At 39.3% G+C, this 22,094-nt stretch overlaps 2 protein-coding genes across 5 annotated transcripts in view; one reads left to right on the top strand and one right to left on the bottom strand.

The window, feature by feature from the left end:
* The window catches only part of LOC107572219 (guanylate-binding protein 1-like), a 73,787-nt gene extending 71,456 nt beyond the window's left edge, over positions 1-2,331 (top strand). For all 3 annotated transcript variants that reach the window (XM_016258648.1, XM_016258649.1, XM_016258647.1), the window contains one exon: positions 1,740-2,331. In XM_016258648.1, the coding sequence (XP_016114134.1) occupies positions 1,740-2,185 (446 nt within the window). In that variant the 3' untranslated portion in view covers positions 2,186-2,331. The remainder of the gene's footprint in view (positions 1-1,739) is intronic.
* A 9,024-nt stretch (positions 2,332-11,355) lies between these two features.
* The window catches only part of LOC107572218 (guanylate-binding protein 1-like), a 14,858-nt gene continuing 4,119 nt past the window's right edge, over positions 11,356-22,094 (bottom strand). Inside the window, exons 2-10 of one of the 2 annotated variants that reach the window (XM_016258644.1) lie at positions 19,519-19,745; positions 19,310-19,437; positions 18,839-18,948; positions 17,600-17,790; positions 17,064-17,306; positions 16,692-16,972; positions 12,894-13,106; positions 12,679-12,781; positions 11,356-11,931 (exon numbers count right to left, since the gene is read on the bottom strand). In XM_016258644.1, coding sequence (XP_016114130.1) covers positions 11,480-11,931; positions 12,679-12,781; positions 12,894-13,106; positions 16,692-16,972; positions 17,064-17,306; positions 17,600-17,790; positions 18,839-18,948; positions 19,310-19,437; positions 19,519-19,693 — 1,896 coding nt within the window. In that variant the 5' untranslated portion in view covers positions 19,694-19,745 and the 3' untranslated portion in view covers positions 11,356-11,479. The remainder of the gene's footprint in view (positions 11,932-12,678; positions 12,782-12,893; positions 13,107-16,691; positions 16,973-17,063; positions 17,307-17,599; positions 17,791-18,838; positions 18,949-19,309; positions 19,438-19,518; positions 19,746-22,094) is intronic. The other variant, XM_016258646.1, reaches the window with a different exon arrangement.

The raw sequence follows: 22,094 nt of genomic DNA, 5'->3' as shown, positions 1-22,094 counted from the left end.
CTAAAGGAATTAAAGCCACAGCTTTACTGTTAATAGAGAAATGCAGCAAAACGGTGGTAATTCATACATGCACAGCCTCTCTCTCTCTCTGTCTGTCTCTCTCTCTAATGAATGAACAGTTGATGAATTACACTTTTCTGAGAATAGACTTGAAGTGGAGATCGCTAAACTGCAAGCTAACCGCTGTTTTCAGAAAGCAAGCGCGTTTATCCACAGTGGAGAGAGAGAGCACGTGCACAGGGTTGCCAGGTTGACAAAGATAAGTAGCACACTTAGCAGATATTTTTGTATTGCGTAAGTGTGAAGCTCTGTTTCGGGGATTACGTCTCTTTATATCAGGCAACCCCGTTGTGTTCCTCTGCAGCCAGATAAAACCTTGCACTTTTCTACTCCGTTTTAAACGTTGTAAAATTTTAAACAAATTAAGCGCGGTCCACCGCTCCACACGTGCCACAATATCGATACAGGGCCAGCTATACTCGTATCGTCAAATCTCTGTGACGATACATCGCCGTATCGATATTTTGAACACAGCACTACTAGGAACTCTTCAGTCTCTGTTTTATTGGTTCTAAATCAGTTCTAAATTATAAGGCCAGAAATACATTATCAGATGTTGCATTCAGAATGTTTTTGTTGTTATTGAAAGAGTGCACTTTAGATGAAAATAAACTCTTCTAGTCAAATATCCCAGTTACCCCTCTGGTATTGTTCATTTGGGAGTCACACTTGTGTTGTTTGTGGCCTAAACTGACCAGAGGCCATAATCATGTAATAATTTTATTTTTGTGAAATGAATGTAGTATATTTCAATTCAATGTTATATATATATATATATATATATGTGTGTGTGTGTGTGTATATATATATTGCATTTTGAGTGTATTTCATGTTACTAAGTAATGTTCATATCTAAATTATGAAGTATTTTCTGTATAAAATGTAAAAACAAATATTGTATATAATTATTCAATTAATGCAGTATTCAAGTTAAAATAGAGCAAAATTATTTAAAATCCATTGAATTGAGGCAGATTTGTTCCACCTTGTGGGGAAAAAAAGTAAAGAAATGAATCTGTAAGACCATGGTGTAATACATATGCCTTTATAGCCATACAGATTCAGTGCTGTGCATTCCTTAGTTACTGAGCAGTGTTTTCAGGCGTAATTGCTTAGGTTTTGGATCTGAATATATATTTAGCCATAATCAAATATTACTTTGTTAAAATTTGAAGTTCTTGTTTTAAATATTTATTTGAAAAAACTTAAAAGTGCTAGTTGTGCATTGAGATTACAGTAAAACCTGAGTATTGTGTTACAATGAGAATGCACAGGAAATATTTTGTTAGCCATAATTTGATTCAAAATGTATTAAAAGCAAAATAAAAACAAGAATGGATAGTGATCAATTTAACTTAACTTTTTACATCATCATTTTTTCAATGGAAGGCAGTTTTTAGTTCTTTTGCAGAATTCTGAGAACAGTAACGGTGAATTATGAACCGCAAACTAACAAACTAAACTAAAAACAAACAATTACCAAACAGTAAATGGAAAATATAAAATAATGTTTGAATGTCACAATGTCATTTTCCCATTTTGATTTTTTTTCAGAGATTCTCTGAAACTCTACGTGGAGCTTCTTGTCCAATGTGTGAAAAGTTTTACAGTGAAAAAGAGCCCTTAAATATATCATGGTTTGAGTCTCTTCTGTCTCTGAAGCGTCTGTTTTCTTTCAGAGGAGAAAGAGAAAGCAGCCCTCCTGGAGCAGGAAATTAAAGCTAGAGATGAGAAGCAGCGACAGCTAGAAGAGAAGATGGAAGCAGAGAAACAGAGTAATGAAGAGAGGATGAGACAGATGAAGGAGAAGATGGATGTGGAGATGAGGCTTCAGAGAGAGGAGGCTGTGCGTGCCATGGACAGTAAACTGAGGGAGCAGGCTGATCTGCTGGAGAAGGGCTTTAAAGAGAAGGCAGACAGGATGGGCCAAGATATTGAAGAGTTCAAGAAAAGGAACACTGAAGCCGAAAGTAACAGAGCTAGAGAGTTTGCAGCGATTTTAGGAAGCTCCGAGAGGAGACATGAGGAGTTTATGGCTACGATGCAGCAGCAGCACAGAGAATACATGACGGCAATGCAGCAGCCGAAGCCGAATGAAGACTCAGGTGGCTGTAGCATCATGTGAAATGCCTCGACTCAGTGATCCTCATTGAACAGGAAATGATCATTTCACTTCAAAAGCTTGTCTAGTCTGGCCTATGGCTCTCATCCATCATTGCATGTTTATTTGAGTATTGCTAATTGATTATAAAATAAATTCTTCATGCGTTACACGGCTCTCTGGAATACTTGATTCTTCTTGTTCAGTCGCACCATCCAGTGGTTTGTGATCCCCTGACAACCCTTTGATTACAACCCTGGTAACCAAAAGGGTCACATTAAAAAGAATGGTCTCCGATTAGCATGCTAACAGAATAACACGCTAAGCTAACATACTGTAGCATAGGAAAACAAACAAGGACGCTGTCGTCTTCATAAAAGCATCTATCGTAAACTGTAGCGAATATCAAAAATTTGATTGTTCATTTCTGTGCCAATCAGACCAAACATCGTCTGAGCCTATTTCGGACAAAATTGTACAAGATTAATGAAAAAAGTGTTTTATTTCCTTCATAATGGCGGATGAACAAAATGATGGAAAATGAAACGTGAGATATTGTTGGAATTGGCGTAAACCAAGGATTTGAATGACAATAAATACATTTCAGACCACATTTTGAAAAGTTATAAGCATTTTTGGAATAAAAAAACATATCTCTGGAACATTAGGTTGCACTCTGTTAAAACTTCTCCGGTGTCTTTGGGACATGATGTCGAAGATCCCCACCAAATTATGTGTTTAAATGTAAAAAAAATAAAAAAGATATTGCAATTTATGCATATTTCAATATGGCGGACAGGAGGTTCATCTGATCTGTATCCATGGATTCGACATGTTCTGACAAACTGGTCAAAGTTATAAGCAAAAATAGCAATTTACACACCTCACGCACCGGATGCCGTGCGCGCGCTCAAAGACAGTTGCACATAGTGCTGTATTAGAGGTAAAATATGATATAAATACTGTTGGGTTTCTGGCACAATCCAATCGTTTCGTGTCTTAGGACATCAATGTGTCGTCACGAGACGCAGGGTTTAATTTGGATTTGTTTGTGCATGTTTTTTTTACTCTCGTAGATTTCGTTATAATTGCCATGCATTATACGACTGATAGACTGCAACGGTTAAAGTTACAAATCATCATTTGTGTTCTACTGAAGAAACAAAGTCACCTACATCTTGGATGCACTGAGGGTAAGCAGATAAACAATCACATTTTCACATTACAGGTGTGCATCTTGACACAGAACAACGGCACTGATATATTTTAAGATATGTCAGAGCAAGATATTTACAGTTGAGACCGCTCAAACATGCATTTTAGTCTGGGACTAGCTTAAGCCTTGTCTGTGAAATCGGGGGTAAATGATGTCAGTGTTAAGCCCTATTCGGACGGTAATTGTTTCTCAGGGGGACGTAAGGGATTTTCACCATTTACAGGGGCTAGTTGGTGATTTTAATGCCGTCCGAATCCAGGATGTCGGAGTTTTTCTCTCACCACACGCGTAAATATCCCCGGCTGAATTACCTACTGTTTTTTGTCAAACACCAATGTCGTGTGGTATTTTAATTGCCGTGCGAATCCACATCTCTGAGTTTACGAGAAGAAATTGATTCAAAATGAATTGCTTAAACCCTTTTTGAGCACTCCCGAATACTGTGAGGTAGCCTAACTGTTGCACTTCAGTGTAATTTGCATGCATATTTATTTATGAAATGCTGGAACGTATTTACAAGAACAATATTTTATAACTGCTCCACCACAGCGAATGTGAGCGGAAGGAAAAGAAAAGCACGTAAACATTCGAAAAGGGTCTTTATTATGGCAGCAGCTGGTATGCAGTACACTTTTAAAATGTGTATTATATACAGTTATATACTATATCACTTATAGGCTATATATTATAACGTATGTTTGGAATAATAAGAATACATTTTACATAATAATAAGAATAAATTTGTAATTCAAATTAATCTTATTTACAGCAAACAATCATGTGACTGTCCACGTGAGCGGCGCGTTCCCGAGTTCATAGGATCACATAACTGCCCTATCAGGCAATGACCTGCAGGCAGCGTTTGCGCACGAAGGCAACTCACGAAACTGATTTCGGACAGGCTTCTGAGGCAGCGTAATGGTTTAATGATCTACAGCAAAATATAGAGAGCTTTGGTGATAACGAAGTGAATATTGAATTACTGCAATAGTAATTTCTCGCTAGAAATTACATCAAAAGTGGAAAACATTGATCAAAAACATACATTTACACACAAACTGACCACCAACCGCAACTTTCAGACGCCATCTTTATGTTTTAGCTCAACCGTCACGGAATGGAACGCACAGGATTGTGGGATATCAAAGGCAGCGAAGGATGCATCTATGTTGCCTTCAAACATCAGCCAGATGAAGGCATCTCAGGAGACAGGAGCTGAAGCTAACATTGAATTCGGACGTGCCTTGATGCCTTCCTACCTTGGAATGCGTCCTCCAAAGGCAGCATTTTTCAGTTTTCGGCTGCAGCCCATGAGTTTTTCTGTTTCATGAGTGATTCTGTTGTTATGGTTCAACATTAATACTACTGTATTAAATTTGCTACATATTTGGTAAAAAAACCCCATTATATTTACTTGTTATTGTCCTCATGGTCCTCTAGTAAATCATTACATACAGAAATTTTAGCTCAACCGTCACGGAATGGAACGCACAGGATTGTGGGATATCAAAGGCAGCGAAGGATGCATCTATGCTGCCTTCAAACATCAGCCAGATGAAGGCATCTCAGGAGACAGGAGCTGAAGCTAACATTGAATTCGGACGTGCCTTGATGCCTTCCTACCTTGGAATGCGTCCTCTAAAGGCAGCATTTTTCAGTTTTCGGCTGCAGCCCATGAGTTTTTCTGTTTCATGAGTGATTCTGTTGTAATGGTTCAACATTAATACTACTGTATTCAATTTGCTACATATTTGGCAAAAAAACCCCATTATATTTACTTGTTATTGTCCTCATGGTCCTCTAGTAAATCATTACATACAGAAATTCACAGATAACCTGTATAACTACATGCCTGAACACAACATTGTAATTAATGAGGGGTTAACATGGAATAAACTTATTTCATTTCTGACACATACTGTACAGCCATACATTTTTGTGAGGCACTAGTGATATTCTACCAGACATTGTAATCTGGAAGATGTGGTTTTGTGCTTAACACAATATAAATGCAGTCAATGTCTTCAGTAAGGATGTAAACAAAGTTGTTTTTGACAAGAGAACATCAGGAGGATGGTTCTGATTTTAATGTTTTCTCCATCTGTTGTGTAGGAGACATTTATTTGATCAATTATTATATCATGAATACATCTTTCAATGAGTAATACTGGCTGTGTCTATAGTATTATAGATAACACAACATTATAATATAATTTTCAAATTTTTAAATGATTATTATTTTAAATGATTGTCCCTGGATTAGTAGGGTACACTCTTGTATTAGAGTAACAGTGGCTGCGAGAGATTTTAAGTATCAGTTCCACTTAAAAAGATGCAATCTAATCCTGTTTACATGAAATAAGCTGCTCCCGAGCAGGTTTAAGTTTACGGAGCTGTTGCTATGACAGCAACTCCGGGATGAGCTTTAAAGAACCAAATAATCCAAGATCAAGCCAAATCATCAACAATCAAATCCAGCTAACTGAGTTAGCGACGAATGAAGAACCCGGGTCTCAGGGTTCTTGTGTGTTTTAGGGAGTAAATAGAAATGACGGGGCCTGGGGGAGTATTCCTTTTGTTCACTATTAATGATTCCTAGAGACGTCATTTTATCTAGCGTTTGCTCAACTTCAATCATCGTTAAATCAATTTTCAGTTAAAGACAGTTCATCATTGAATTCAGTGATGTCATCATCCAGCTCAGTTCAGTTTAAATAATATCTTTGCAATCATGTCAACGATAACGCTGGAAATGAAGTGTCCCCAACTAAGCAAGCCAGAGGCGACAGCGGCAAGGAACCAAAACTCCATCGGTGACAGAATGGAGAAAAAACCTTGGGAGAAACCAGGCTCAGTCGGGGGCCAGTTCTCCTCTGACCAGACGAAACCAGAAGTTCAATTCCAGGCTGCAGCAAAGTCAGATTGTGCAGAGGACTCATCTGGTTCCTGTGGTCTTGTCCCGGTGGCCGTCTAGGAGACAAGGTCTTTACTGGGGATGTGTATCTGGATCTCGTCTAGTTGTCCTGGTCTCCGCTGACATCCACCATCTGATCTGGATACAGACTGGATCTGGTGGCTACGGTGACCTCGGAATAAGAGAGAAACAGACTAATATTAGCGTAGATGCCATTCTTCTAGCGATGTAGCAAGTACATCGGGTGTTATGGGACGTATTCCCAGTTCCGGTTGTCCTAATTAATGCAGCCTAAGGCTGCGTCCACACGAAGCCAGAGCTTTCCCTATCCAATCTTTTTTTTCTTCTCGTCTCAAGATATATCTGCATCCACAGGAAACGGACACAAAACAAATGTAGTGTACATGCCAGACCAGTATGTGGCGCTGTAATTCTCCCACAGAGATACACTAAGACGGAGACGAAGACTTGGACCATGGAACAATATATTTATTAATCTGTGTTAATGTTAGTTAATAAAAAGACAATCGTTCAGTGTTTGTTCATGTTTTTGTTGCTGTTACGTGACGTAGCGGTGTCTAGAGGCAAGACGTGGGCTGATGACGTCATCGTTTCAGAAAATGTACGGATTCGCTGTCCACACGAAAACACAAGGGTGGCGTTTTCAGATTTATCCACTCTGGGACCCAGTTTCAAAAAATATCAGTTTCACTCTCCCAAAATGCCGGATCCGTCTGGACGAAACACCTATACGATACAAAATTAATGCGTATACAGCTAAACACGTCTCCGTGTGGACGGGGCCTAACAATCCTTAAACGGATTTGAATATTAGAAGCGTATTAGTGTGTTATGTGTAAACCAGGTTAAAGAGATGGGTCTTTAATCTAGATTTAAACTGACAGAGTGTGTCTGCCTCCCGAACAATGTTAGGTAGGTTATTCCAGAGTTTGGGAGCTAAATAGGAGAAGGATCTGCCGCCCGCAGATGATTCTGATATTCTAGGTATTATCAAATGGCCAGAGTTTTGAGAACGCAGCGGACGTGGAGGACTATAATGTAACAAGAGCTTGTTCAAATACAGAGGTGCTAACCATTCAGGGCTTTATAAGTAATACGCAAGATTTTAAAATCTATAGGACGTTTAATATGGAGCCAGTGCAGTGTTGACAGAACCGGGCTAATATGGTCGTACTAGCTGGTTCTAGTAAGAACTCTGCTGCTGCATTTTGGATAAACTGGTGTTTGTTTATTAAGTGTGCAGAACAACCACCCGATAAAGCATTACAATAATCTAACCTTGAGGTCATGAACGCATGGATTAACATTTCTGCATCTGACATTGAGAGCACAGAGAACATTTCACCCTCCCAAACATACTGCCCTCTGTCCATTAAATTCAAAAGTTTGAGGGCATACTGATCGGCCACACTGGTTTGTTGAGCTTGTTTTGGAAGCCTGTTTAAGGCAGGGGACGAAGTAGAGCCGTGAGTAAATGTAATCTTCTTATTTTTGAGTTTTTTCCTCAAAAATGGTTTCAAGTTTGATTCTACGGGGATACTTTTGGAGATCCATAATCAAATTTTTTTAATTTTTTTTTATAAATCTGGTCAACCCTATGGAAGGAATACAATGAAGGCCTTTGGAAAGAAGGGAAAACTGGGCTGCGGAAAGAGAAAAGGATTTCGATAAATTCAGGATAATTTTCCTTTCCCCCCACATGGGGTTATTTGGATCTATAAGTTTAAATTATGTATTTTTTTTATTTAAAAACTGTATGTTAAACTACATGATCATGGAAATGTATGCATGTGTGTATTGATAACTGCTAATGATATTAACTGACACAACAGGCTGAAACATCCTTTGGTGTGACATTACAGGTATTACACTATCTGTCACATCACAGGACAAAGATTTAAAACATGAAAAAAAAAGTCGAAATGTGAAATTAAAACCGCCAGTAGGGGACAGCGAGTGACTGTTAATGAGTGAGTCATTGAGCGTCAACAGATTCATTCAAATGGCTGATTCATTCAGAAACAAAGCATTTGACAGTGTTAATGAGTGAATCACTGAATCATTTATTCAACAGATTCATTCAAAAAGCTGATTCATTCAACAAGTAAACACCGTCCATTGCTCAGAGACGCAAAACAGTGCAAAATTAAGCAGAAATAAGCAATATTATGTCTAAAATGTAAGTCACTTATTGCTTTACTGAACTTGTATAAAATTATAATTAAATATGTTCATGCTGATATCTGCAGAAAAGCAGTACTCTTTGTGTGGTATAGATCAAGTTTACTATATTAAATTATATAAATATAAAAAGCATACAGAAGCATTTTTGCCGTCTACAATTTACAATGCCTGGAATTTTGAGTTTTAATAGACTAATAAATCACGTGCATGCACTCTGTGTGATTTGGTGATATAGCCTACTTGATAATGTCAGATCGCACATCGTTACAACAACACTTACCATATTATCGCAGAAGTTATACTGTATATCGCACGCCCCAGACTCGACTTGAGAGCAAAATGAAATCATCCGCGGTTGTGTGTGCGCACTTGTTTGCACGAGCAAAGGTGTTTTTAGGAGTCTAACTTGCAAACGTCAGACCACTGATTTGTCAAACCTGCTTCCCTGCAGTCCGTGTTCTTCTGACTGTTTTGTAGCAAGTAACGAATATGCTTCGGGGAAATGTATCGGAGTAAAAGTATACATTTTAATTAGGAAATGTAGTGGAGTAAAAGTAAAAGTTGGCAGAAATATAAAAACTCAAGTAAAGTACAGATACTCCCAAAAAATACTTAAGTACTGTAACGAAGTATTATTACTTCGTTATTACACCACTGCCTTCAATATCAACTTGCTGGTGATTTTTTTTGTTTTTGTTTTGTTTAAAAAAACATGTTGATATCATTTGTATCAAAAATGAATATGTCAGAGAAGAAAAAGTTTAAAGTTACAACAATACTGTAATGTAATACTTCTCTTTAAAGCAATAACTACCATTTCTGTCCTTTAGTGTGACGTATAAAAGAACCAGCATTTTTTATCTGAAAATATCCTAAAGAACAGTTGAGTATTGCAGTAGGGGAGATAATCACTCATCTTATACTGGCATAATTGTCAGCAATTTTGAGAGGATGACAGCAATGTTTGTCTTGAAAATGTCCCACAAGTCATGGGGACAAAAATTATGTAATTCATTATTTCATTTTAAATAAATAACACTACATGAAACTATAAGTCTCTAACAATGAAGACAAATATCTCTCATGCTATTTGTATATTATTAAGTGTTTTTTTCATCTTCTTCTTAATTTTTGCTATGTCACACCATTAGGACACATTTACGGTGCATTTCAGTAAATATCTAAAAAATAATAATAAAAATTTAGTGACCCCTTATAGTTTTTCTCAAAATCAGACTTGGCACTACATAAATATATGTAGTTTTCTTTAGAAATGGTGTTTTGACAAAAAAACAAACAAAAAAGCATTTTTACTGCATATTTGTCAGCTACCCAACCTGAACCTGTGTGTGATGGGAACCCGTCGTGGGCCTCGTGGAAGGTTCAAGAATGACACTGGATGCGGTGATGAGAACTAGGGATGGGCGATACCTCTTATTTTATTTTATTTTAATAAAACCATGGTTAATTTTTGTAAAAGGCTGCCAGGCTGTTGTACCCCTAAAGGTGAAACTTTAGCATATTTTTTTGTCTGTCAGATTTATTAACAGCAATTACAGAACAGAACACAATCCATTTGAACTTTTAGCAAGCAGTTTGAATAAATTTACTTGCACAAACTAGCCAATTTAAAATAAATATTACATGTACACAAAAGTTTGGGGTCAGTAAGATTTTGTAATATTTTTTTTAAGTCTCATGCTCACCAAGGCTGCACTTATATGAACAATAATATAGTAAAATAGCAATATTGTGAAATATAACCATTAAAATAACTATTTTCTATTTTAATATATTTTAAACTGTAATGTATTTCTGTGATGCGCAGCTGTATTTTCAGCATCATTACTCCAGTCTTCAGTGTCACATGATCTTCAGAAATCAGTATAATATCATTTGCTGCTCAAGAAATATTTATTATTATTGCTGCTTCATAACCGTGATGCATTTTTCAGAATTAATTTTATATATAGTAACAATGTTATGTAATGTAATAATGTGGCAATGGTTTCTTAAGATCTACTTACGCTTCTGATGCTTTTGGGAAACGCAGCCCTGTTTGAACAAGCACTGTGAGCCATGCGTCAGCAGCGAACGCTGTCTGTGATTGATTGGTTCCGTCTTTCAGCATTTGCATGTGTTCCGATGAGCAGGAGAAATGGTTCAATCCAACACAATTATTCGCTAATATAGTCTATTTTTCCATTTAGAAGATTATTTAATGCACCGAATTTCTTAATAAATAAATTTAATCAATGGTTAAAAAATGCACTTTAGTATCGATATTTTTATGTGAGTATCGATCCTTTCGATACAACATCAGTATCGAAAGTATCGATACTTAAGGATCGATCCGCCCATCCCTAATGAGAACTGAGGCTGGTTGTGTTGTCCTTGGCGTTGCCTTCGTTCAGATCTTTCATACTTGGGTTTAGGGCAACAGGTCTTACGACTACATCAATTAGAAATTGGTTTGTTTGTGCGAAAGTGGCAGGCTGATTATCCTTAATTTGAGTTGAAATATTTTATTAGCTCACTTTTAATACACTCATAGCTTCCACAAAGTAAAACAGTCCCTAGCAAGCATAGCCAAGATAAGCAAACATGTTCACAGAATAATGAACCGTTTCAATACAGTCGATAACCGAGATGCAAGATGGCACGTTTGTGTTTGAATTCACTAAGAGAGTGATTCTGAGAGTGTGATGTGAGAAACATGAAAATAACGCTTGCTTCAGATACCCGGGTTAAGAGGTGCATTATCACAGTTTTACCGGTTGTTATCAGAGGATCACAAACCACTGGAGGTGCGACTGAACAAGAAGAATCAAGTATTCCAGAGAGCCGTGTAATGCATGAATAATAACACATGAAGAATTTATTTGATGTAATTATGATGGATCAGAGCCAGAATAGGCATACAAGTTTGTGAAGTAAAATTGATAATTTCCTGTTACAATGATGATCACGAAGTCAAGGCATTTCACGAGATGCAACATTCGTCTGAAGGGCGCAAAATAATTTGCTGTATAGCCCTCTGCTGCATTCCCATCATCTGTTCTCTGCGCTGCTGCATCATCATAGCCATTTCTTCTTCATGTCTCCTCTTGGAGTTTTCTAAAATCGCTGCAAACTCTCCAGCTCTGTTACTCTCAGCATTCTGTCTCTTGAACTCTTCAATCTCCTGGCTCATCCTGTCTGCCTTCTCCTTAAAGCTCCTCTCCAGCAGATCAGCCTGCTCCCTCAGTTTACGGTCCATGACACGCTCAGCCTCCTCTCTCTGAAGCCTCATCTCCTCATCCATCTTCTCCTTCATCTGTCTCATCCTCTCTTCATTACTCTGTTTCTCTGCTTCCATCTTCTCTTCTAGTTGTCGCTGCTTCTCATCTCTAGCTTTAATTTCCTGCTCCAGGATGGCTGCTTTCTCTTTCTCCTCTGAAAGAAAACAGACGCTTCAGAGACCGAGAAGAGACTCAAACCATGATATATTTAAGGGCTTTATTTGACTGTAAAACACTGGGCAAGAAGCTCCACGCAGAGTTCAAGACAGCAACCCAAGTGTGTAAATCAAATCACTGTAGAGACAGGTGTTCACTTCAAGAATGAACATAGTGGCGTCAATGACTTTGAAGTTTGGTGTATGGAAATATTTTAATAGTGCAAATGAAAATAGTAGAAAGTTTAATGTCATTTCATTATATATTGTGCCATTAATGATTGAATTCAATGGTCGGAAAAGAGTTAAGAAGAACACTTTCTTCCGTTTTCAACTGGGATGTTTTACTAGAAGAGATAATTTCATCTAAAGTGCACTCTTTCAATAACAATAAAAATATTCTGAATGCAACATCTGATACTGTATTTCTGGCCTTATAAGTTAGAACTGATTTAGAACCAATAAAACAGAGACTGAAGAGTTCCTAGTATTGGTCTTGATCTCACTGATCTTTATTCTTAATGATAATGGTATAGGTAGCCCCTCTGGAACCTAAACCCTGGACTGCAGATGTTATCTGAATAAGATTATCTGTAGCTGTGTTTTAAACTTCTTTAAATTTTAAGTCCTTCATTGTGCAGAAACACTCTCACAAGTACCTAAACCATTGAGTACCATTTTTCACAAGGAACCTAGTAAGAATTTACAAACAGGGAAATTGGGATTTTATGACTTAAAATTCTCACTCTTAATCTTTTTCTCCTTCTCAGACAGTTTCTTGTCAGCCTGCAGAATGGCTTCAGAATCCACAGACTTCTGCTTCAGGAACTCCTCTAGGACCTCTTCAGCCTATTGACAAACACACGTACAGAAAAAATTGATAATTATGGCAAAGACGATGATGATGATGATGATGATGAAAGTGGTCATGTCTTGTGATGTTGTCTAATATGGGCATAACCTTGACTTCTTTATTGGCCTGGCTGTTATATTTCTTCTCAATGTCCTCCAGATCTTTGCAGAAGAGATCATAGCCACCAGGTTTGGTATAGAAGCCCTGCTTGAGTTTTTTCATCATTGGTGCAGAGAGGGATGACAGGATTTCCTCACATCGTTTCTTTGAAGCTTGTTCATTTTGGCACAGGTATTCATCAAAGAGTTTAATAATATTTTCCTAAAAACAACACATAGCATGTTAGTAGCAGTTCCCTTTCGAATGGGAGGACACTATGGCCTGGAGAACATTATGGCCCCCGGCACAAGTCTAAACGCAACACTGAACTTGACATTGGCCAGTGATAGCCTATTACGTCACTACCGGTGTGACCCTTCAGTATAAAAGCATCATCCTATTCTTATCTTTAGGTGACCGTTTGATTGAGGTAAGTAGGAGACTGAAATCGCAGGGCTTGCAGGTGGACCTTGGCAAGGAATTTGAGAATGGTATCCATTTCTCTCATTCTTCTTTGGTGGACAAGGGTGAGCTGCTGGATGCCAGTGACAGATCTCTCACATCATCTGATCTGGCAGCGAGTGGACTCTTGGCTTTGAGCCAAGATGAGCAGAATGAGGCTGTTGAGACCCAAGATCTATCTAAGTGATCACAGCCCAGATTTGGCTCACTGCACTACAGATTTGTCTCTCCATGCCAAGAAGTAAACAGCTGCCGTAATTTGCCCAAGCGATGGTGGCTATGGTGGCCACGGAGAGGATCCTCTAGGTAAACCTGGCCAACATTGGGGTTAGGGAGCAAAACTCCTCAATGTGCCGGTTTCGCCTTCAGAACTTTTTGGCACATCCATTGAGGTGGTGGTCGAGACGTTTAAGGTGGCGAAGGCACACACCATGGGCTTTTAGACCTATATACCACATGCTTCCTCTCATTTGGAGAATCATCATGCTGAGGCCTCCGCTCGGTTAAGAAATATGCTAAGTTTCTAGGCTCTCTGTGAGGCTCTTTGGCTACTACCTTTACAGGGCTGAGTCATCCTGCTGAGGCCTCTTCTCCCCAGAGCTCTGACTGGATAGCAGTTTCAGCTGTTAGGCTCTCTGTGGGCCTCCTTGGTAGGCATTCTGAGTGTAGGATGTAGTTAGTCCTCCTCTCAGTTCATTATGATGAGGCTGTTCTTATAGCTTGGCAAGGCAAGTGGTGCTAAGTTGCAGGCTCTTTGTGTGAGCCTCATTATTACTTCTTATTTGGAGCGTTATTAGACCTCCTCTCACTATAGAGTCATCCTGCTGAGGCCTCCGCTCTCTGAGCTCCGCATGGAGAGTGGTTCCAAGTTATTAGGCTCTCAGAGCCTTCTTGGAAGCGGCCTCCTCTCATTTTAGAAAGTCGTCATGTGGGCTGAGCTTCTTTTCTGACTCTGCCCTGTAGAGAAGCGTAAAAAAGGATCCCAGCCAAGACTTTCTTTAATAGGGTATGTTGCTCAGACTTTGGCTGTAGGGAATGAAGTCACGACAACTACTGGTGTGTACCTTAGGGATGGGGACTCTTTAGGACAGTGGTCTCGAACTCAGTTCCTGGGGGGCCACAGTTCTGCACAGTTTTGCTCCAACCCTAATCCAGCTAATCATGCTCTTCAGTATTACTAGAAACTTCCAAGCAGGTGTGAGTTGGAGCTGGTTGGAGCTAAACTCTACAGAGCTGTGACCGTCCAGGAATTGAGTTATAGGCCATTGCTTTAGGGTCTTTGTGCTTTATTGTCAGCCAATGAAGCACTCATCCCTTCAGCATGGTGGCGTGGGCATTTGGTCCCCATAGTGTTGTAAGATTATTGATGCCATTTGGCTGGATCAGAAGGAGGTCACAGTCTGAAAAAACAAGGAATCAACACCTGAACTCTGTCTCGCAAGCCTAAAGCAACACACCCAACTGAGAGAAACAAAAGCTCCACACCTTCACTCTTCCCCTCTCTCCCCTCATTTCCATCTGAACACAGGACACTGCAGAGATCACCAAAACCACCTTTCTTAATCAGAGTTTATTACAATGCAACAATTCATGTTTGATGTCGTTTGAAAGGTCTCTGTGCGTCTGGTAAAGGGGTCTCATTCTCTTAACAATAGAACAGGCAGCCATAAATATAGAAAGCAGACTACTCCCAGGTCTTTCACACAAATTACCTTCTTGTATGTAAATGAGGTACAGCCTCCCACAGAAATCAAGATAATTCACTTGAAACCCCCTAAAGAGATATGCTAAAACGCTGCAATAAACAGACAATACCATTTGGTATCTACGGGGTTCTTCTGGATATTTAAAAGAGAGTGACAAAGAGCTCAGGGAATCTGAAGGCAGATCTCCCGCACATCTGTTGTGCGTAGTCCTCATTATCAGGTAACATTTATACATTCTCTCATTTCGGTATTACTGATTGTTTTGTATGATTGATTAATTGTTTTCTATTGTTTGATTGGACTTTGAATTATTATGTTGATTACCTGATTAATAAATTCTTATGTTTGAATTAATTCTGATTACTCTGAAGTTATTTTCTCAAGTAGATTAAGTGAAGGCTTATGTTTCAGCAAAGCTGAAACTCCAGGGTTCTGACTAACCGCTTGACCTTAGTTTAAGTTGTACTTAATTAAAGCCGAAATCATATACATGGTTAACGTAACTAAGTTGTACGTAGTTAACTATCGGGGGCTAGACTGAGGGTTTAGCAGAAACGCTGATTAATGTTGGAGTGTTAATTAAGTTGTACGTAGTTATATTAACTATCGGGGGCGAGACAGAGGGTCTAGCAGAACCCCTGATTAATGTTTGGGCATTACATGGGTAACTGTAGGGGGCTAATCAGACCTACTATTTAAAGCATATTAAATAGTATTAGCCACAAACCACTGAATAACGATCAAACTGACGAGTTTTGTGATCGTGGGGCCCACGCATAGCGGCCGCCGTGAGGTACCCTAAGCGACATACATGTAGATTCCTAATGAACAAGTAAAATACAAAGTAAAGAGTTAAACAGAATGATCAAACATTCACCTAAATTTAATAAATAACAAACAACTCTTCTAACCCTTTTTAATTTTTGGAGTCAGATGAATAAAAGAGGTAAAACATAAGAAAATGTGTTTAATTTAACATTGTTGTGATGCATAAAAAGGAAAGACATCAACACGCAAGAATCCTTCTACCAGATCACTGGCTACCGTCGTTGGACCAGTGGGCGGACCTTACAGTGTCCTCTAGAGAATGCAGTGTGAGTTCCTATTTGAAAGGGCATGTCTCAGGATATGCATGTAACCATGGTTCCCTGAGAAGGGGAATGAGACACTGCGTCACCTTGCCATGCTTCAGGTACTCCTGTGCACGTATCCTTCAGACAATAATTGGACAACGTGCTCTGCGGGTGCCCTTTTATACTCACGGTCGCACTAGTAGTGACGTCATAAGCTGTTGCCGGCCAAAGTCAGGTTCATCGTCGTGTTTAGATATGTGCTTCAGACACCGGTCATGCCAGAGCCATTCCCCATAGCGATCTTCTAAAGGGACGCAGTGTCTCGTTCCCCTTCTAAAGTAACCATGGTGACATGAATAACCTGAGACTTTCTCCATTTTATAATGAATCAGTGGACATTTCAGCTATCTGTAACATCTCTGCATACCATTGTACTAAAGGAGAGGGCACTAAAATAACTGCACTGATTACTGGGTTTACAATATATTTTCCGAACTACAAATATTTCAGCTGGTGTTATTGAGCCAGTGGTTCAACATCATCCTAAATGAACTGACACTGCCTACCTGTAGAGATTTCAGGTACTTCCCATCTGTGTCCCTGAAGGAACGCTTCATGAAGGCTTGTGTTGCCGTGCTGCTAAGATGTTGGTGTTCTGAGGACACATTCTTCAGTTCCAGAGGGAAGGAGTCCTTCAGCTTCTCCATTCCACTTTGGTAAACCTGAAGGCCCTCCTTCACTGCAGCCTCATTCTCAATCGTTGCCATTGCTATTACAGCATTCTCTAGACATGGCACAGCCCCACTTGAGATGGTGTCCACATATGTTTTAGCCAGATGACCCAGAACTTCAAGGAAAGAAAGAAATTAAACACAGAGATAAAATGGTATTGATAAGCAGATGGTGTTCTCTATGCACATAATTTTCTTTCGAATCACCTCTTCCAGTGACTGTGTGTCCATCTTTCAGCCTCTTCACACAGCTGTCATGAAAGACAAACTGGCAGAAATGATCTGTGACCTTCAAGAACTCAGAGGAAATGTCAGCAGAATTCAAGCTCTCCAGGCTAGACATATTTTCTAGGGCGGTTGGAAAGGGGAAAGTGAAGCACTTCCTGGAAGGGAAGAATTTCTGGATGCATTCCCTGGGAAAGTTGTACTCTATCACACTTCTCGTAGTGCCTAGAAAAGATGAGCACATTCTCTAGCTGCTCTCAATCCTAGAAAAGAGCATGTCTGTTCTAGGAGTGTAGCTGGTTGAGCTACTGGACATAAAATGCTGAGATATAGGGAATAGTAAACTTGAATACCAAACAATTCAGCACAGTAAAACCATAAATATTAACTCAATAAATTATGAAGTTTAAAACAGTAATACAAAAGATATGTTGAAAAGCTATCAAGTCTTAAAAACTAGTCACAAGAACTAGTTGTGATAGTGATTATACGGACTATCTGCAGTATTTTTAAATTACCATGTTTCAGCTTCAGAGCAAACTCTAGATATTCATCCTCTGTTACATCTTTGCCATCGATCTTTAGCTCCAGTGTGAAGTCCCTCACAGCCCAGATGAAACTAGGGAAGAACTTCACAAACTCGCTTGAATCATCGGCATCCTCATCTGATGATTTGACCTTGATGCAGTCTGATAGCTCAGTGACATATCTGACAGTTTGTTCAGGCATGAGCACAAAGCAACAACCACTCATGATGCATAGTCTAACTAAACAAAAGTGTCATTCCATGAGGTACTAAAATTCACAACACTGGTGCTAAACACTTTTTAGTATCACTAAACCTAGCTGAGGAAGCGGTCAGTTGTAGACTTAAACTGTGACAGAAAAAAATAATGTAATTAAGTATCACTTTAAACACTGAATTTGTACGTCTATTTGTAGAATTCCAATTTAGGATAACAAAACAGCAGTTCTGGAATAAAAAAACGGGGTTCATTATCCAGAAAAAGTTTATTAGAATAATAAAAAAACAGCTGTGAGGATGTCCATGGAATGTATTTCTAGGGTTGACACTATCATTCACACAGAGCAAATGTGTGACGCGTTTTCAGGGTGACAAGAAACACGAATGGGCAGCATACATTTCATTTTAAACAAGACCAAGCAAAGCATGTTTCTTTGAAATCATAGAAGTAATGAAATTATTTAATAATAAGGTAACAGTAATTTCAATGCTTTAATTTCTTCATCTACAAGTTTTATTACGAGGTAAATGTCTTGTAAAAGACTTAATTCCAAAATCAATAATACTGTAAATGCATAATAAATGCATTGTAATGAAGTTCTAAATATTCTATATATTTAAAAAGTGTATTTAAGTGTAATATGAAAGAGTTCAAATCATTGAAATGTTCAATCTAAGTTTGCAATTAATTCTGTAGGAGTTTAGAATTTAGTTCCTTTTTTAGGCAACGAAAGCTAAATAATGTGTTTACAGTTGAGTTTTGCAATATGTTTGGATGCACAGCAGCATATACTGTATTTTGTGTTCTTCACTGCATCAAGTTGCCTTGAAAATGCGTAATTTGTGGCATGCAGAAGAAAGATATCCACTTACAAGTTAGCTTCCTATGTCTTAACAACTGAAGATGGGTTTGGATGAATACTGAAACATCTTGTTGTTTCTATATATGTAGTCGGGTGATTTTTAATAAAGAGTTTGTTTGAACATTCTATATAAATGTTCAGAAGGATACTGTAGGTCCATTACAGCCTTGTTGTCAATCGTCCCTCGACTGTTGTAGACCAGAGTGCTGCTGAGTAACACAGCCAGACTGAAGATGTTGGTGTCATGCTTTGGGTCTCCCTGTGAGAGAGAAAGACAATCATGGACAGGGGTCCAAGTTTTTTTTGCCATTGTTTAATTACAAGCATCACCCGATAAGTTTCCTATTTGGCCAATAAGTGTCCTGTGGGACTTTTATTCAGGAGTTCATTCTCCATCTTCATTCGTTTACTTGTTTGAATTGTTTGTGCATTTGTAGCCTTCATGAAACACTTGCACTCCAGCAATTTCAATTTCAGGTGCTCTGATATAGAAGCACCATATCTTAGTCTTTCAGCTTTGAAACAGTGCACAGAGGAACACTCATTACTCATTACACTCATTATACTGAAAGTATTCTTGAACCCATGAAACTGCTAGTTGTGTTTTCTTGTTAGGTCACCCTATCCACGTCTCCGAGTCCCTCGGTGTCCAGCAGCACTAGAGTGGTTCCTGCTTTAGTGGGATGGGACACACACCACATCCAGATGCCCTTCGTCTTGGACTCAATTGTGCTGCCCAGCGCAAACCCTGATGACGACAGTGACTTTAGTGCCTGTAATGTCATTCACTTGAACTGCATGATGTTTGCGGTGAGCTATGAGCGCTGACCTGATTGTTTCCCAGCGAGGCGGTTCATCAGGTAGGACTTCCCGGTGCGGTAGAGCCCCACCACGGCCACCACCACCACCGGCTGCTGGATCTGCTGCAGCATCTGCAGCGCCGACTGCTGCACACGCAGCTTCCCATCCGAGCCCGTGTCAATGAAGCACACTGGTTTATCCATGCTCACTGCCAACACATGTGCACATCTTAAACCCTTGAAGAACTGCAGTGTACTAGGAATAAAAAGTTAAGGTGAATTGAGAAATACAAGTCAGTTCATCTCAAGCAGTCTAATTGGTGGCTTGACCATTTTATTATTTCTTTTCCTAATTAAAATCACTCAGAAATTCCACATTTTGAGCGATTCCCTCTATCTGTATTTGCACCATAGAACACAACAAATTTTGGTTATACAGGTGCTTACAGAAACCTCAATATCTCAGGATGATATGTGTTTGTTTCCACAACTAAATGAACCTTTTAAGCCCTGAAGTCATTTTTGCCTCCCTGAAGGGGTTTTTTTCTGAGTGACATACACAAAAATAACGACTCATAACTCAGGGTTCCTGCGGGTCCTTAAAACGTCTTAAATTTAAGGCCGTAAAAAGTCTTAAATTGTACAAGAAAGTCTTATGATTTCTTATTATGATTTCAAGAGGTCTTAAATTTCGGGACGGAAAGCCCAGAATTGCGATATGGCTTAATGTGACGATTAAACTTCAAAAGGCTGTGATTTCATTAAATAAACATAAACGTTGCACGTTTCAGAGTCCGGTGCTGCGCTCAGAGCGCTGCTTTGTGTTCTGCCATTACCGGGGAAACAGTTATATGTCTGCAGCTCCGAAAGCACCTCCTGCTGGCAGACAATGAATGTGCATTCTCAATAAGCCTGTTGTATTAGGGTTGTTTTTGTTCAGAACAATGCGAAAATCGACCCATGTTTTTACATGAAGAGCTGTAAATGTGAACTGGTGGATTGATAAGAAGATCACACGCTCACCTGAAAGCTATTACACACACTATATAAATCAGTCTCACACCACCATTCACTGTCGAGTATTGTTTAGCGTTTATCACTGTTTAGTTGATAGCTATTTTACGGAGCCTGCTCTATCTTTCCGAGTTTATTCATAGTCTTGCCTTGCCTGTTTTTCCCGTGTTTTGATTCTTGCCTGTGTATTTCGGATTGCCCCCTTCGTCTTGCCGTTTGGACTCTGTTTGCCCCTGACTGGATTATTGCTGTGTACCTGGATTATCTCTCTTTGCCTTGCCTTGTTGGATATTGTTCACCGTCGATCGACCCACGCCCGTTTACTGGACTGCTCTTGTGTTTTGCCCGTGCCATACCTGTTCGCTGGTGTTTCGACCCTGCCTGTGTTTGTGACCACATCTTTTAATAAAAAGCTTGCATATGGATCTGCACGTCTCCTTAAAAGTTGCCTTTTACGGTTCGGTAGCTTATAAAAACTTCTGGGTTATTTAGCTTGTTTGCTGTACACCTTGTCACACAGCAGCTTTTAGGCATTGTTCTGTTTTTTGTTATGAGTCAGAAATGACAAGGAGGCAGCTTCCCGCAATAGAAAGCCAATGGAGATGGTTGGATTGCCCCCCCCCCCAGTGTGGGCGTGGCTTAAATGCACTCTGTCTCTATTGCATTCTACGTGTTTGTACTTCGAGCCTGTCAATCAACATTAGCGTGCAGCCCACAGGCTGAATAACGCTAGGACATTAGATCGCTGTCAAAGGTGTGTGTGTGTGCATGTGTTTCTCAATGCTTTCTTGAGTTTATTATAAACTAGCGCTATGACCCAGAATCTGCCCCACCTAAATTTACATTCAGGAGCCGCTACTGCTGCCTAATAAATTTATAATTTATGCCGTGCAGCGACTTTCACTTGCATGTATCAGAGGATTATTATGGAGGCAGCTGACTTTAATGAAAGAATTTGCTAAGCCGATCTCATGAATGTGCGTATCAATACCACAAGTTTCTATTTCTATTTGGCGTAATATTGATACATAGAAATTGACATTGGCGTGCATATGATATGCAATGGTTAGGGGTGTGAGGTAGGTGCCAAAACAGCGTATCATATGCACGCCAAACCCCAATTTCTGCATATAAATAGCACGCCAAATAGAAACCAAAAATCATGCTATTTGTAGCGTCTGGACCAATCAGACACACCATTTTTCATTTGATTTAACAAATCAATTATTCATTAGATTAACAAACAGTCACAGACCCCTCACCCAATAAACATACTGGGTGCCAAGTTGTCTGTGAACGAGGCCCAGGACCCTGGTTACCATGGCAACCCTGACACCTTTGCTAGACCAGATAGGATTTTACGACCTAATGGCATGTTGAGAGACCTCCCCCTCTCACTGCATGTTCCATAGGAAGAGGCACAATGCACAGTAAAAATTGACTTTTCTACTAATTAATTCATAGGAAAACCTTTCTTTGAATGAACACACATATCCTTCAGGTCATTGTGTATGTTGTCTTTGAGATTTTATACTGTTTTATGCAGGCTTATGATCGAAACACTCATTCCTGTCATCTTACCTATATGTAA

This window comes from Sinocyclocheilus grahami, unplaced genomic scaffold, assembly GCF_001515645.1.
Source record: "Sinocyclocheilus grahami isolate Dianchi unplaced genomic scaffold, SAMN03320097.WGS_v1.1 scaffold1718.1, whole genome shotgun sequence".
NCBI lineage: Eukaryota > Metazoa > Chordata > Actinopteri > Cypriniformes > Cyprinidae > Sinocyclocheilus > Sinocyclocheilus grahami.
This window is presented reverse-complemented; position numbering and strand designations above follow the sequence as displayed.